The 12,727-nt window shown below is 37.8% G+C and overlaps 2 protein-coding genes across 3 annotated transcripts; one reads left to right on the top strand and one right to left on the bottom strand.

Moving 5' to 3' along the window:
- Nucleotides 1-1,230: 1,230 nt before the first annotated feature.
- On the bottom strand, nucleotides 1,231-5,817 carry LOC132166531 (probable glutamate carboxypeptidase LAMP1). 2 transcript variants are annotated; one of them, XM_059577359.1, is made up of 12 exons: nucleotides 4,742-5,817; nucleotides 4,541-4,608; nucleotides 4,336-4,417; nucleotides 4,145-4,237; nucleotides 3,907-4,059; nucleotides 3,599-3,667; nucleotides 3,228-3,315; nucleotides 2,557-2,640; nucleotides 2,218-2,306; nucleotides 1,985-2,101; nucleotides 1,758-1,901; nucleotides 1,233-1,583 (listed from the first exon to the last, which is right to left on the bottom strand). In XM_059577359.1, the coding sequence occupies exons 1-12, from the start codon at nucleotides 5,687-5,689 to the stop codon at nucleotides 1,401-1,403; spliced, it is 2,118 nt and encodes a 705-aa protein (XP_059433342.1). In that variant the 5' UTR covers nucleotides 5,690-5,817; the 3' UTR covers nucleotides 1,233-1,400. The 2 variants fall into 2 exon arrangements, with proteins under 2 accessions (XP_059433343.1, XP_059433342.1); XM_059577360.1 differs by lacking the exons at nucleotides 3,907-4,059; nucleotides 4,145-4,237 and having other exon boundaries at nucleotides 1,231-1,583.
- Nucleotides 5,818-9,142: 3,325 nt separating this feature from the next.
- On the top strand, nucleotides 9,143-11,685 carry LOC132166180 (probable pectinesterase 53). Its single transcript, XM_059576957.1, has 5 exons — nucleotides 9,143-9,603; nucleotides 10,002-10,191; nucleotides 10,282-10,488; nucleotides 10,595-10,830; nucleotides 11,422-11,685. Exons 1-5 carry the CDS (start codon nucleotides 9,242-9,244, stop codon nucleotides 11,567-11,569), a joined length of 1,143 nt encoding a protein of 380 aa, XP_059432940.1. The 5' UTR covers nucleotides 9,143-9,241; the 3' UTR covers nucleotides 11,570-11,685.
- Nucleotides 11,686-12,727: the final 1,042 nt, after the last annotated feature.

Genomic DNA, 12,727 nt, shown 5'->3' with positions numbered 1-12,727 from the left:
GTAAATTTATAAAAGAAGAAATTAGATTTGGGATTTGTTTTGTGCCCGGAGTCAAGAAAGGGGTTTCCCATTTTAGAAGATGCATATTTTTGGAAGAGTGGCTGTTGTGGGACTGGGACCTTGAGAATTTTGAGACACTCAGTTAATCTCCATAAAACTGGTAGGGTTTTCATAGTGTTTCAAGTGAAAGTAGCCAAGATGCTAAGCAAGCTAGGTGAAATTCTTGTGGTTGTGGTGTGTTCTTTGTTTTTTTCTTTTTTTGGCTAACTATGTAATGGGTGTGGCTAAGATGAGGGGACTGAATCAATGATTGGTACATAAAATTTGAAATGAATGCAATCATAAGAAGGTAGAGGTAGTACTAATTGAGAGTATGATTAGAATAATCTTAAGATGTTTTGATCATGTACAACTAAGGCTGGAAACGAACAATTTCAGGATTGGCTCGGATAAACTCAACTTGGAATCAGTTCATTTAATATGAAGCTATGAGCCATTCGTTGGCACAAAATTATGCTCGATTATTAAGTGAGACATACTCATATAAATTCGGCTCGACTCTATTAACATTCGTAAACATAGCTCGTATAAGCTCAGCTCGACTCGTTAGCTCGTTTGTGTGTGTGTCTATATAATGTTAAACATAGCTCGTATAAGCTCAGCTCGACTCGTTAGCTCGTTTGTGTGTGTCTATATATATATATATATATATATATATGTATATTAATTATTAAGTAATAAGAGGTTCTTCAGCATCAACATGTATTTTATCTAATCAAAAAGCAATATTCTCTATTTTACCTACTCATTTTTCAATACAAATTCCAACAAATTTTCTATCTCATTCCATACTTTTTTTAAATATTATTTTTATTCATATTTTTTTATCCAAACAATCCAACTACCGAACCCCGTCCAATCCCCAATTTTTCTCCTCTCCCCATTGTTTATTTTTGCAAGACTATCTCTCTCTCTCTCTTTCTCTGTGTGTCCGACATGACCGAGGTTTTTGTATGGCTCCGACCTAGTCCCAGATCCTGGAGAGCTAGGACCTCCCGTGACTCCTGGTGATTTACTCTTGGAAATCTCGTAGTTTCAGCCTTAGGCGCCAGGGCATTTTCTCTATCCAGAAAAGCCTCGGTCCTAGATAGAGTTTAATGAAGCTAGGGATTAGGACTGATCAATTTTTTGTAATAAAAATTCAGATCATGCAAGTAATTTGGCATGCACTTTCGTTTTGAAGATTCTAACAACAAATTATTTGATTAGGACTTGCGATAGTGGCACAGATAGTCTGACCAGATTTAGAAAACAAGAAGGATATGTGCCTCTTTTGACTTCTGTTACGATACATGATGTTCATGAACCACATCAAAACGGGGAATAGATATTGTGCATATTCATGTTAGTTCACCATTGAGAATTAGTGAGGCATGTCTGACAGCTCGAGAGACTCGCCAAACTTCATGTTGTACTAAATGCCATGCCTCTGCAGTATTCACATACTTTGCCTCCTCAATGGCATCATTTATCCCAGGGAATGATTTAGATTCATAGTCATTGTGCTTTGAGGGCCCATAAATCTGAAAAGAGCAAAATAATAAATCTGGTGCCATTCTGTAATTACAATAATGCAATATCTTCAATTGGGTGGGATTGATTCAATTTTCATAACTGGAAAAATTGCTTTTACTTGATCTTTTGAAAATTATAGTAATTTCAATTCAGGAGTCATGTGTTGATTAGCAGAAACATACCAAATGCTTATACCATGACCTTTGAGAGAGTCCATCTTGGTCTGTAAATGCACGCTCTGCCATCATTAGCCTGTCATTCAGCTCTCGCACCTTCAAGTGGTCTTTATTCCAGATTGATGCCCAACCTTTTCTTTCTTCTATTGCCTACAGAATCATACCTCATGTTTTTGATAAATGTAAAACGTCATTTGTTACAGTATAGTATACAGAAACTCTCAAGTTTATACCTTTCTCTGGTTGATCACTGTGGCGGCTGCTTTTTGGAGCTCCTCTATGGACTTGAACAAAGGAGTTAGGCTTATGTTCTTATCTGAGATCTCAACTTTTAAGTCCTTTGTGTATGTCTGTTATTCCAGGATTCAATTCATTATGTTTGTGTTTGGCACTAACCTCAATAATAATAATTTGTGTTCCACAAGACTGCATGTAATGATTTTTGCAACTATTAACATTGACATACCTGCAGCTCCCGTGCATAGGAGAGATAGTTGTAAGGCAAAAACTCCTCGTCTGCTAACCAAAGGGCTACTAAACCCCAAACACTTGCCACTGTTTTTCAAAATAAATTTGAAAAAATTCAAATCTTTTGGGCAGTTAGATTAAGATTTATTATTAGCCGATCCAGGATTCAGTGCAAAATGTTACTTTTTAGAACTATAAATGGTTCAATGAGAGCTGAAGTAGAAAGATATGAACTGGAAAATCCGAGTATTATTGTAGTATATCGTTGACATTTTTGAGTGGGAAGGAATCCAAAAAAGTTTGTTGGATACTGCCAGGTAAAAATTTTATGGCTCACCTGCAACATGTCTATGAAACATCGGATCACCAAATTTTTGCATCCAGATAAAGTCATCGTACATTGAGTGGTATACAGGGTACCCTGCATTTGATGACAACTATTCAATGGAAAGCCATAAAAATTCCGAAAAAGCACACTGCCATAGTATACCTGCACATAAGTTTTTCTTAAAGGATAAAATGTTTTGACGTTTTGAAGCTTGTTAAAGTAATGGTGTTTAGTCCCTTACTACAATAGAGAACATCACTTTATTTCATGTTTGGTAAGTTATATGATTAGAAAATGGCTGTATTAGTTCAAGGTTAATTTTGGCTTGTGATTTATAAGTTGTTTCCTTTTAGGGGGATCAAAAGCTCATTCAGGGGATGAAACATATGTTATATTTCAAAAAATTGTGCTTTTGCTATGGTGCATATGGATTATGGTCTGAAAAATAATACTTGAGATTTGCTCTTCTTATACCTTTTCAATTATCGAGTTCTTCATATCAATTCTGAGAAGTGTACAGTTTTTTTTTTTGGATGAATAATTCTGAGACGTATTCTAGCAGTTGTTTCCTTTAGCAGAAAAATGGCACACGCAGTATAAATTTGTGTCTGTGCACGCATGCATGTATCATCTTACCAACTAGAGGATGATGTGAGAAGAATAAAATTTGTGCTTGTTACCTCCTCCAAAAAACATTGCAGTTGCTGGAATCCCTACATGTTGTACAAAAGCTGCAAAATCTGATCCTCCATCTCCCAACCTCCCAATCTTTATATAGAAAGCACAAGTTAATGAGCATCAATAATTTAACAGTAGAAGTTTCAAGGTTCAGTTGAAGAAATTCATCTCCTTTGTCTTATTCATCTGTGCTTGGTAATATGATGCTAGACTTGGAATTAATTATCACTAGCAGGTTGGCTGGAAACGAAGTCAATGGTACTTTTTACATTCAGGGTCGCTGCAATGCAGTTTTATTTCTTTTTTAAAATCATCAATTTGAGATCATAAAGTCAAGTTGGTGCTATTAGGCTTTTGCATTTAATTTGCTTACCAGGGGAGAATTGCTAGAACCGACCCATGAATCGTATAGACTTTGTGATGGGTTATCTGGGTCTCGAACCTTCAAAAACCAATTACAAATTCAGTTGGGATAAGTGAGATAATAACAGCAACAAGGAAATTGTTTCTGCAGATGCTAATGCTATATGTATGGCCTAAACTGATTATATAAGAAATGAAGAAATATCAACTCTTGGTATAGTTATGCAATTGCTGCTTTCACTGTTGGGTTATTCTAGCTGTTACCATTGCTTATGCTTGCTGTTGCTAGTTTTCCTAACATCACAACTTTTGAGATACCTCTTGAGTTGCTCGTTTGAGCAGTTCATCGAGCTGGGGAGTTGCAGAGGCATGGAAACCTGGTCCAGCTACTGCACAGTCAACATTTAAGTACGCAACAGCCCTTGAAGCTAGCATTTCTCTGTTCTCTTCTACCCATTCGGTTGATCCTAGCTGAATATATATAGTGGTTAGGTTAAATTTAATTGTGTGTGAGTGAGTGTGTGTGTGTGTGTACGCATGAGAGAAAGAGAGAGACCAGGCCATATTCCTCCGCATCCCAATTGCACAACACAATTGTTCTTCGAGGTTTCCACCCTTCTTTCTGCATCTTCCCCAGTCTTTCTGCAATCTACAGTTAGTATCAAAATCAGGCGGTGCTGCATGGTGTAGTGAATTTTCCTCATTGGGTAGAGTCTTGACAAGGCAATCTATTGGAGTCACTTTTACCTGTAGCAATGCTGCGGTGCCACTGTTGGGATCAGCGGCTCCAAAAGTCCATGCATCCCGATGATTACCCAGTATGACAAATCTGCAAATGATTGTAACATTTGTGACTTGGTCATTACAAGGTAGGTAGCTTTGTCAGTTCTGAACTTTATGTGTGTTTTCGTTAGTTCTCTGCATAGCTTTTTATGAAAGATTTTGGACATACCGATCAGGCTCTTCTGCTCCTTCAATCACACCAATGACATTCTGAATTGTCCCTATGATTTGCTTTCCCTGAAAACAACATCCGATTTTGATAATTCAGCAACTATATAATTCAGCAACTATATATTAGCAGCTCTTGGTCCACGTTTGTTTCGTCTTATTTTTTATTACCAGGGCTAGATTGGTGTTAGTTTGAGCTTACAGTGTAACTGAGATTGACAATCCCTGGCCCTGGTCCGACCCTGTAGGTAGGTGCATCTTTGCTTCCCTGCCAATCCTCTTTAGCAACATGTCCACCAATCGATCTCAAGATTGTTTCACCATCTGCCGCAGATATTGGCAATGAAGGTATCAGAGGAACATCCCCGCCTTTCTCTACTTCCTCTTCTGATAACCTTTCACAGTCTCCAGTGCTCGCCCATCCAGGCGTAGTAGGGTCTCCAAGCCCATTGTAAACTGTTCCCACCTGTACCCCACTGGGTGGCATCCACTTGTCATCTGGGAACCACCGTGTATCCCCTCCCCCGCCGCCGTAGTCCTTCCTGTCTGTATACACCAACGCCCCTATAGCGCCTGCCTCGTACGCATTCTTCACTATGTGCCCTCTGTATATTTCTCCATACTTGGCCAATACAACAGTACCCGACACATTCACCCCCATTTCCTTCAGCGTCACGTAGTCTTCTACGCGCCCATAGTTCACATAAGCCACGGGCGCAGAGACGGTGCCCGACTTTGCATATGCATGGAAAGTAGGCTGAACTTGGTCTGATACGTCGGCGTATGGATCGCCGTCGTAAATTTCTTGACGAAGACTGAACGTGGTGGGTGGCTCCGGAGGTGGACGTGTTAGCGACAGGGAACGATGTGCTGGGTAGGTTAGAGACACCTCATAGGACGCTATGTGGGATTTGATATTGACGGAAGTGAAGACGGATAAAACGTAGGCTGCAGCATCGGCGTTGGCCTCTGAACCGGCAACGTGGGGCCGGCGAGTGAGGGTGTAGAGGTGGTGTGCTATTGAGGTGTTGTCGGATAGAGAAGCGGATGTGTAGAGGGAGTGAAAGGTAGATTTTGGAGCGGGAGAAAGGAGGAAGAAGGTGAACGAGGTGGCTAAGCCTAGGAAGATGGCGGTGGCTGTTTTCAACATGGGCTTAACTTTTTTTGATTTGGCCGTGGCGGTGGAATTCCGGAATGTGAATTAGCAATTTAGCATTTAGCAGGAGAAAGAGAGAGAGCGATAGAGATACAGATAGAGATAGAGAGAGAGAGAGAGAGAGAGAGTGACTGCTATAATTTGTTTGGACCTTTGATTATTCAGATTAAATAACAAAGGTAAGAAATTTTGCAACTTTTGTTTTGTCTGTTTCCGTCAAACGCAGCACGTATGCATTCTCTCTTTTTGTCGGCATCATAGTGTTCAGCTTCCAAATTGATTTGTGATGGAGACAAATTATTATTTAAGAAATAAAGCTATGACTGGTTGTGATTGGAAGATAAAAAATTAATGTTAAAAATCACTTTCCTTTGAGAATCTTTGATCTGATTTGGTCTGCAGTCCCCAGTGATTACTGTTTACCCACTATATTGTAAATTTGTAACCCATTCTCCATACTGCTGCACAGATCAGCAAGAGGATGCCTGCAGTTCAACCCCTGAATGAAACAAAACGTTATGAAATCATCTGTAATTATCCGACACAAACCACCTGCGCTCGTGCCACCTGCGGGATTTCTGCGGCACTGCGATTATTATTTCCATCCCCAAAAAATTCTTCTTTTTGTTGGAAGAAGCTCAGGGATTCTTCCTTTGGTTTCTGGAACCAAGAAACAAAGTTTGTTTAAATATCTTTTAATTTCACTCTCGATTTCTTAAACCTAAGCCAAATCTAGGGTGACTGGTAAAAGCTAAAAAGCTTGGAAAGAAAAAATGGTCGTAGATCGGGGTTGGAATTACTTGTACGTATATGTATGTCACTTGCGTTGAACCAGTGGACGAATTTTGTTGTAAGATAGTAAGATACCATTCAGGCCACGCCTTGAATGAATAATATACTTGTGAAGACACAAGTCAATGTAATGGAGAAGATCTAAAAGAGACAAAGAAAGAAATACAGGAGGGAGGGAGTCCCTCTCGATTTTGTTCATATGAGTTCACAGTCAAAACAAAAACAATTGCCTGCCCAGCAGCTCTTTGTGACTCACTGGTCCACTTTCCTTGAATTGACCTTTTGATTATGTTTCCAGTTTCGACTGAGCGGGTCAACGTCGCCTCACCATCTTCAATCTTGCCAATTTTGCCTTTGCTGCTTCGTGACGCAGAAGTCATTTTCTTTTGCTTGCTCGGAGTTGGTGCAATAACTCTTATTTGGGCCTTTTTTAAGAAAAAAATAAAAAATAAAAAAATGAATGGCTCATGTCGTAACAGTACATAGGAATGAAAAAGAATAAACTTGTGGATGTCCAAACCATCCCTTTTGGTCACGGGATGGTTCTACGAACCCTAATCCGGTCATTGGGGATTCCAGATTCCATACCCCTTATCCAAAATAACATTTGGGATGAGAATGGCCTAAGACTTTAAGTGCAAGAATTTTTTTATTTTTAATTGAAAAGAGGAAAATATTATAAGGGAGGATCTTTTCTACTCTTTATCCGAATGGAGAAGAGAAATGGATGATCCTATGAAAATACTTTCGAACATTACGTGGGAACCGACCCATTTAGTCGAACAATGGCAAATTTCTTGAAGATAAAGACAATATAGATCTGTTGAGAAGGGCTGAGAATAACAAAACATCATATCAAGAAGGCATTGGAAGTAATAACCAGCTGTAACCAGCCGCTCGTGACTCAAAATTCTGATTTGGTTCATCTCCTCAGGTTTGGCACGGAAGAGGGTTAATTACCATTTTTTTTCTTATTCACGGGTCCATAATATTGAAAAGAAAGATTTGATGTTATGATTATTTAACATTACGCTTATAATAATATAGAAACTTAGTTGCTAAATACTTTCCTTTTTACATTTTTTTAATATAAATTTGGGATAATAATAGTAAATGATCCAAAAGTGGAACAATATTTTTTTTAAGGAGATACTTCCCTTATTTCTTTTGAAATATCATGAATTTTGCAATGTGGGGCGGCCCCAAGTTATCAAAAGTTTTGCAATGTGAGTTTTCTAATGGAAGGAACAAAAGTAACCAAAATACATCTGGGATTCCCAAAGGCAGGCTAAGGAAAGCAAAGTTCTTTGTACTACTCTTGGCCTTCAAATAAGACACTTTTATTCTCAACAAAAAAGAAAAAGAAAAAGAAGAAGAAGACACTTTTAGAAAGAGAAATGCTATAGTGCAATAAAAATGTTATTTTTTGCCCATAAAAGTTTTAGGTGGCAAGAGGTCATTAGTCCTATCCGTAGTTGCTATGGCCCTACCCACTGATGAGCTTATGACCTCTTACCATTTAAAACTTTTATGAGCAAAAAATGATCTTTTTATTGCACTATAACATATCTCATAAAGAAATTAGTTCTTCTTCGTCGTCATAAGTGATAAGACCCAAGCTGGCAAGGATGGCGTGAGTCTTTTTTTTTCCCTCTGTTTTTTAGAATTCTTTTTTTTTTTTTTTTTAATCTTTATAAATTTTACGGGATAGAAAGGACATTTCATTTGTTAGCCATTTGAGTTAATGAAAAACCTAACTGCAAGAGGAAATTAAAGGGACCGAGACATCAAACACACAACTTTTGATAATTTGAAGCCAACATTATATAATCAATGACGGTTCTAAAAATGGGTAAGTGAAGTTTTCCTTTGTTATTTTGAGGCTACTCAATTACCCTAACACAATTAAAGAAGCCATGGATTTGCAATTCCGTTAGCTAAATTTATAACTCAATTGAGCAATCTGTTTGCATCCAGAACCTTCAAACACATGTTCCTGGACTCTAAAGTATGATTTGGCATCCTTAAAAATCATCATTAAAAATAGCTTGTGCTGCAAAAAGCTTGATTAAAAGCCAATTTATTAATCTTAGTCTTGGACAGGTAAATCTCAATGAGAAACTTAGCCTGATTGTGTTGCTTTTTTCTAGTCCTGCAATTGGGTCTAATCTAAACAATCCCATCTGATAACTTATTTAGAAACCCAACAAAACTAATTAAACCACTCACCATGATCAAATTTGGATTATAATCCTACTAAAATCTGGATCCAATAATTAGACGGCCATGATTTAAGATTAGATAATCAGGCCAGAGGCAGAGAGTAACAACAGGTTTATTCCAGAATATTTAAGTCAAATAGTAGTACAGAAGCATGCCACGAATATATTCATCTTCACACACAAACAGGGGGAGGAACACTCACGGGCACCACCAAACAAATACATTAAAACAACAACAAAAGGTACTGCAAAAAAACTTTTATAAGGAGAAAAGTGCGACATGTTTGTGGATTACATTTGTTTGCTCATCTCTCTCTCTCTCTCTCTCTCTCTGTGGATGTTAGAAGACGCACCCGTGACCTCTCACTTTCTGTCATTGATTCTCTAATTCAGCATTACTTTTTACCTAAAACTAGTACTGACTTATATGTACATCTACATATATAAACAATGAGGAAGCCGCTTTTTATAACATTCTCTCATTCTCTCGTTCTCTCATTCTCTCGTTCTTTAATTGCCATTCTCTTTCAAGATGTCAAAACTGAGGCACATTTTCTACGTTCTTCTTCTTCTTCTTTTCTTTAACTTAAGCCAAACACTATGCCACACCAAAGGAATTCGACCGAGGAATTCAATGGGGAAGCAATTGCCAACCAATATGACGGCCCGAACCCAATTATCAGAGCAGCAATTTATGAAGTGGGTCAAGTTTGTTGGTAGCCTCAAACACTCTGTTTTCAAGAATGCCAAGAATAAGCTAAGCCCTTCTTACACTCTTGTTGTGGATAAAAATCCCGCGGCCGGAGATTTCACGTCAATTCAGGACGCCATTGATTCTCTCCCATTCATCAACCTTGTGAGAGTGGTCATTAAAGTCCATGCAGGGGTTTACAAGTGAGTCCTCTGCCTATATACATATATGTTGTGTAATTCTACTTGAATCCTTTTTGTGTTTCCTATTGTGCCTTTATTTATTTAGCTTTTATTTTTGATTTGGGCTCTGCCAAAATGGCATAACTCCTCTGAACCATGATTTGTATAGAGTTTTTTCTATGTTCAGTTTTATGTTATATATATTTTTCTTCAGTTCAGTATAGAAACATGCCTCTCAGTTTTGTTTGTTATGGTGTCTTTTCCCTTTGATAAAAAATCAAAAATAAAAAAGTGATCTTGGAGTAGTAGGTCTCTTTTGATATGATTATTTGTGTGTGGAAATTTTGTTTTTTGGCTTATAAATTCTAGTAATTGTGAAACGGTGAACTGGGTCTGAATGGAAATGTGGGAATTTTCAGGGAGAAAGTGAGTATACCTCCATTAAAATCGTTCGTAACCATTGAAGGAGCAGGGGCAGATAAAACAATTGTTCAATGGGGAGACACAGCTCAAACACCTGGGGTAAAAGGGCTTCCCATGGGAACCTACAGCTCTGCAACTTTTGCTGTGAATTCCCCTTATTTCATTGCCAAGAACATCACGTTTAAGGTCATAAATTAAGCCACCTGATCTCTTTCTCTAATCTCTCTATATCTCTCTCTCTCTCTGATTGTGGTAGCTAGAGAATGTGATATGCAGAACACAACCCCAGTTCCAGCACCAGGGGCAATTGGAAAGCAGGCGGTGGCATTCAGAATATCAGCAGATACAGCAACATTCTTAGGGTGTAAATTCTTGGGAGCACAGGACACGCTTTATGATCATGTGGGTAGGCACTATTACAAGGATTGTTATATTGAAGGTTCTGTGGACTTCATATTTGGCAATGGTCTCTCTCTTTTCGAGGTAAGATTAAGGTACACCTAAAAATGAAATAATGAATTGTGGGGGTGTATTAAGTTAATTGAAAGTAATAATACGGAGGAGAAATGGATTAATTATTGTGTTGCAGGGATGTCACGTGCATGCAATAGCACAGTCAATGGGGGCCCTAACAGCACAAGGGAGGAGCAGTCTTTTAGAGGACACGGGGTTCTCATTCGTGAACTGTAAGGTCACGGGCTCAGGAGCTCTCTTCCTTGGGAGGGCATGGGGTCCTTTCTCTAGGGTCGTCTTTGCCTACACATATATGGACAACATTATCATTCCCAAAGGCTGGTATAATTGGGGTGATCCTAACCGTGAAATGTAACTCTCTCTCTCTCATGTCTAATTGCTACTGATCACTCTGATATAGGGAAAACCATAGGGAGATTGAAGCAAATGGTTTCCATGATCTGTTTTATGTGGGTGTAGCTATTTGTCATCTTAGAGCCCTGATGCTCAATTATTTCCCCTTTTTCTCACTTTTGTAACAAAATGACTTAGATGTCCATCCAAGACCACTAGACTAGACTCAAACCATTTATTTTATATACAGGAAGGGCATATCCACTATATATCCAGCAATGTGAGCACACAAATGGGCGGTTCCAATTTAAGAACCGACCCACAAATGGGTGTGTGAGTGTGCCCTTTTTCCCCTCTGCTACTGCAAAATCTACGTGTGATGCACCCACTATGCATAAAAAAAACCCCTACGTATATATCCACCTAAATTCGGCTGCATATTTTAATTCAGCATGGTGTATAGCTCGGCTAGCTTGCTTTTCACAAGCCACCTACTCCTGGCAGTGGCTTGATTGGTTCATGTTTGGCAGTTTCAGTTTGGCCATTGTAGCATGCGTATGAGGCTGCAGGCTTTGTATTTATGTTGGTGGCTTTTTTGGGTTTGTGCAGGACTGTGTTTTATGGGCAATACAAGTGCACAGGACCAGGAGCAAGCTTTGCAGGGAGGGTGTCATGGTCGAGGGAGCTTACCAATGAGGAAGCCAAGCCTTTTATTTCACTTACCTTCATTGATGGGTCCGAGTGGATCAAATTGTAATAATACTTCTCTATCCACATTATTTTTTACAGTTCATCTTTGTCAAACTCATCTTCTTGTCAAATTTTGCTCAACACAATATAAAGTGGATACGTCACTCTACATATATAATAAAAGTTCGGTATATTATTAGCAATAAATTAATAACAGTACTATAATTTTCTTACAAATTCATATGTTGGTTTACTTTTTACGAAAATAAGTATCACTTGACGATTTACATCTTAATGGCTACATAGTAAGTGTCGACGTCATTGGATTTGTAAGATGTGGGAAGTCTTGTGTGGAGTGTCGTGTGGTGATTTATATTCTAGTAATTGATGTAGTAAGCGTCATAAGAATTACTGTACATGTGTACAACACCTAAGCCTAATCTAGGATTAAAATATTGTTGAATCGTATTCGGAAATACTTTTACAACAACATTGCCGCAAAAAGAAAGGGAGAATTAGAATTAAAAATAAATAAATAAAAAATCGTAAATTTCTTTTTTCTGAACATGTTTGGAGTATTACTATATTCCATTAGAAACTGATTTTAAATGTGACACTTCCTGTACAGACTATCACATCAATTTTCAACCGACATAGTAAAAATTGTAATATTCTGTACCATTTTTTTTGGTCCAAGTCTTTCTTGCATCTTTTAGGACATCAAAGCCTGGGTTTGCACTGTGCAATGTTATGTAATAGTCTCAACTAATTATTGGATCCATTTTTTTTTTTTTTTAAAAAAAAAAAAAATAAATTGTTAGTTGATGCTCCGTCAACATTATAAAATAATTATAAAATAAAAATATAATATATAATATTACTATAATTTATTTGATAGGTTAAGAGCTTGTTTGTGATTGCGTTTGAATGGCCTAAAAGTGTGTTTAACACTTAAAAGTTCGTTTCAAGAAAAAAGTACTCATTTGATAAAAAAAAATTAAAAGCACTTTTAAAGGTTAAAGAGTCTAAAAATGGCAAAAACGCACTTTTGGCAAAAGCTTAAAAATGAATCTTTTGCCCAAAAGCGTTTTTTGACTTAAAAGCTCTATTTCTCAAACGCAATTCCAAACAGACTCTAAGAGCATGTTTGAGATTGTGTTTGAAAAATAGAGCTTTATGTCAAAAAGTGTTTTTTGGCAAAAGCTTCATTTTTAAGCTTTTGCAA

Source organism: Corylus avellana, chromosome ca11 (genome assembly GCF_901000735.1).
Source record: "Corylus avellana chromosome ca11, CavTom2PMs-1.0".
Classification (NCBI taxonomy): Eukaryota; Viridiplantae; Streptophyta; class Magnoliopsida; order Fagales; family Betulaceae; genus Corylus; species Corylus avellana.
This window is presented reverse-complemented; position numbering and strand designations above follow the sequence as displayed.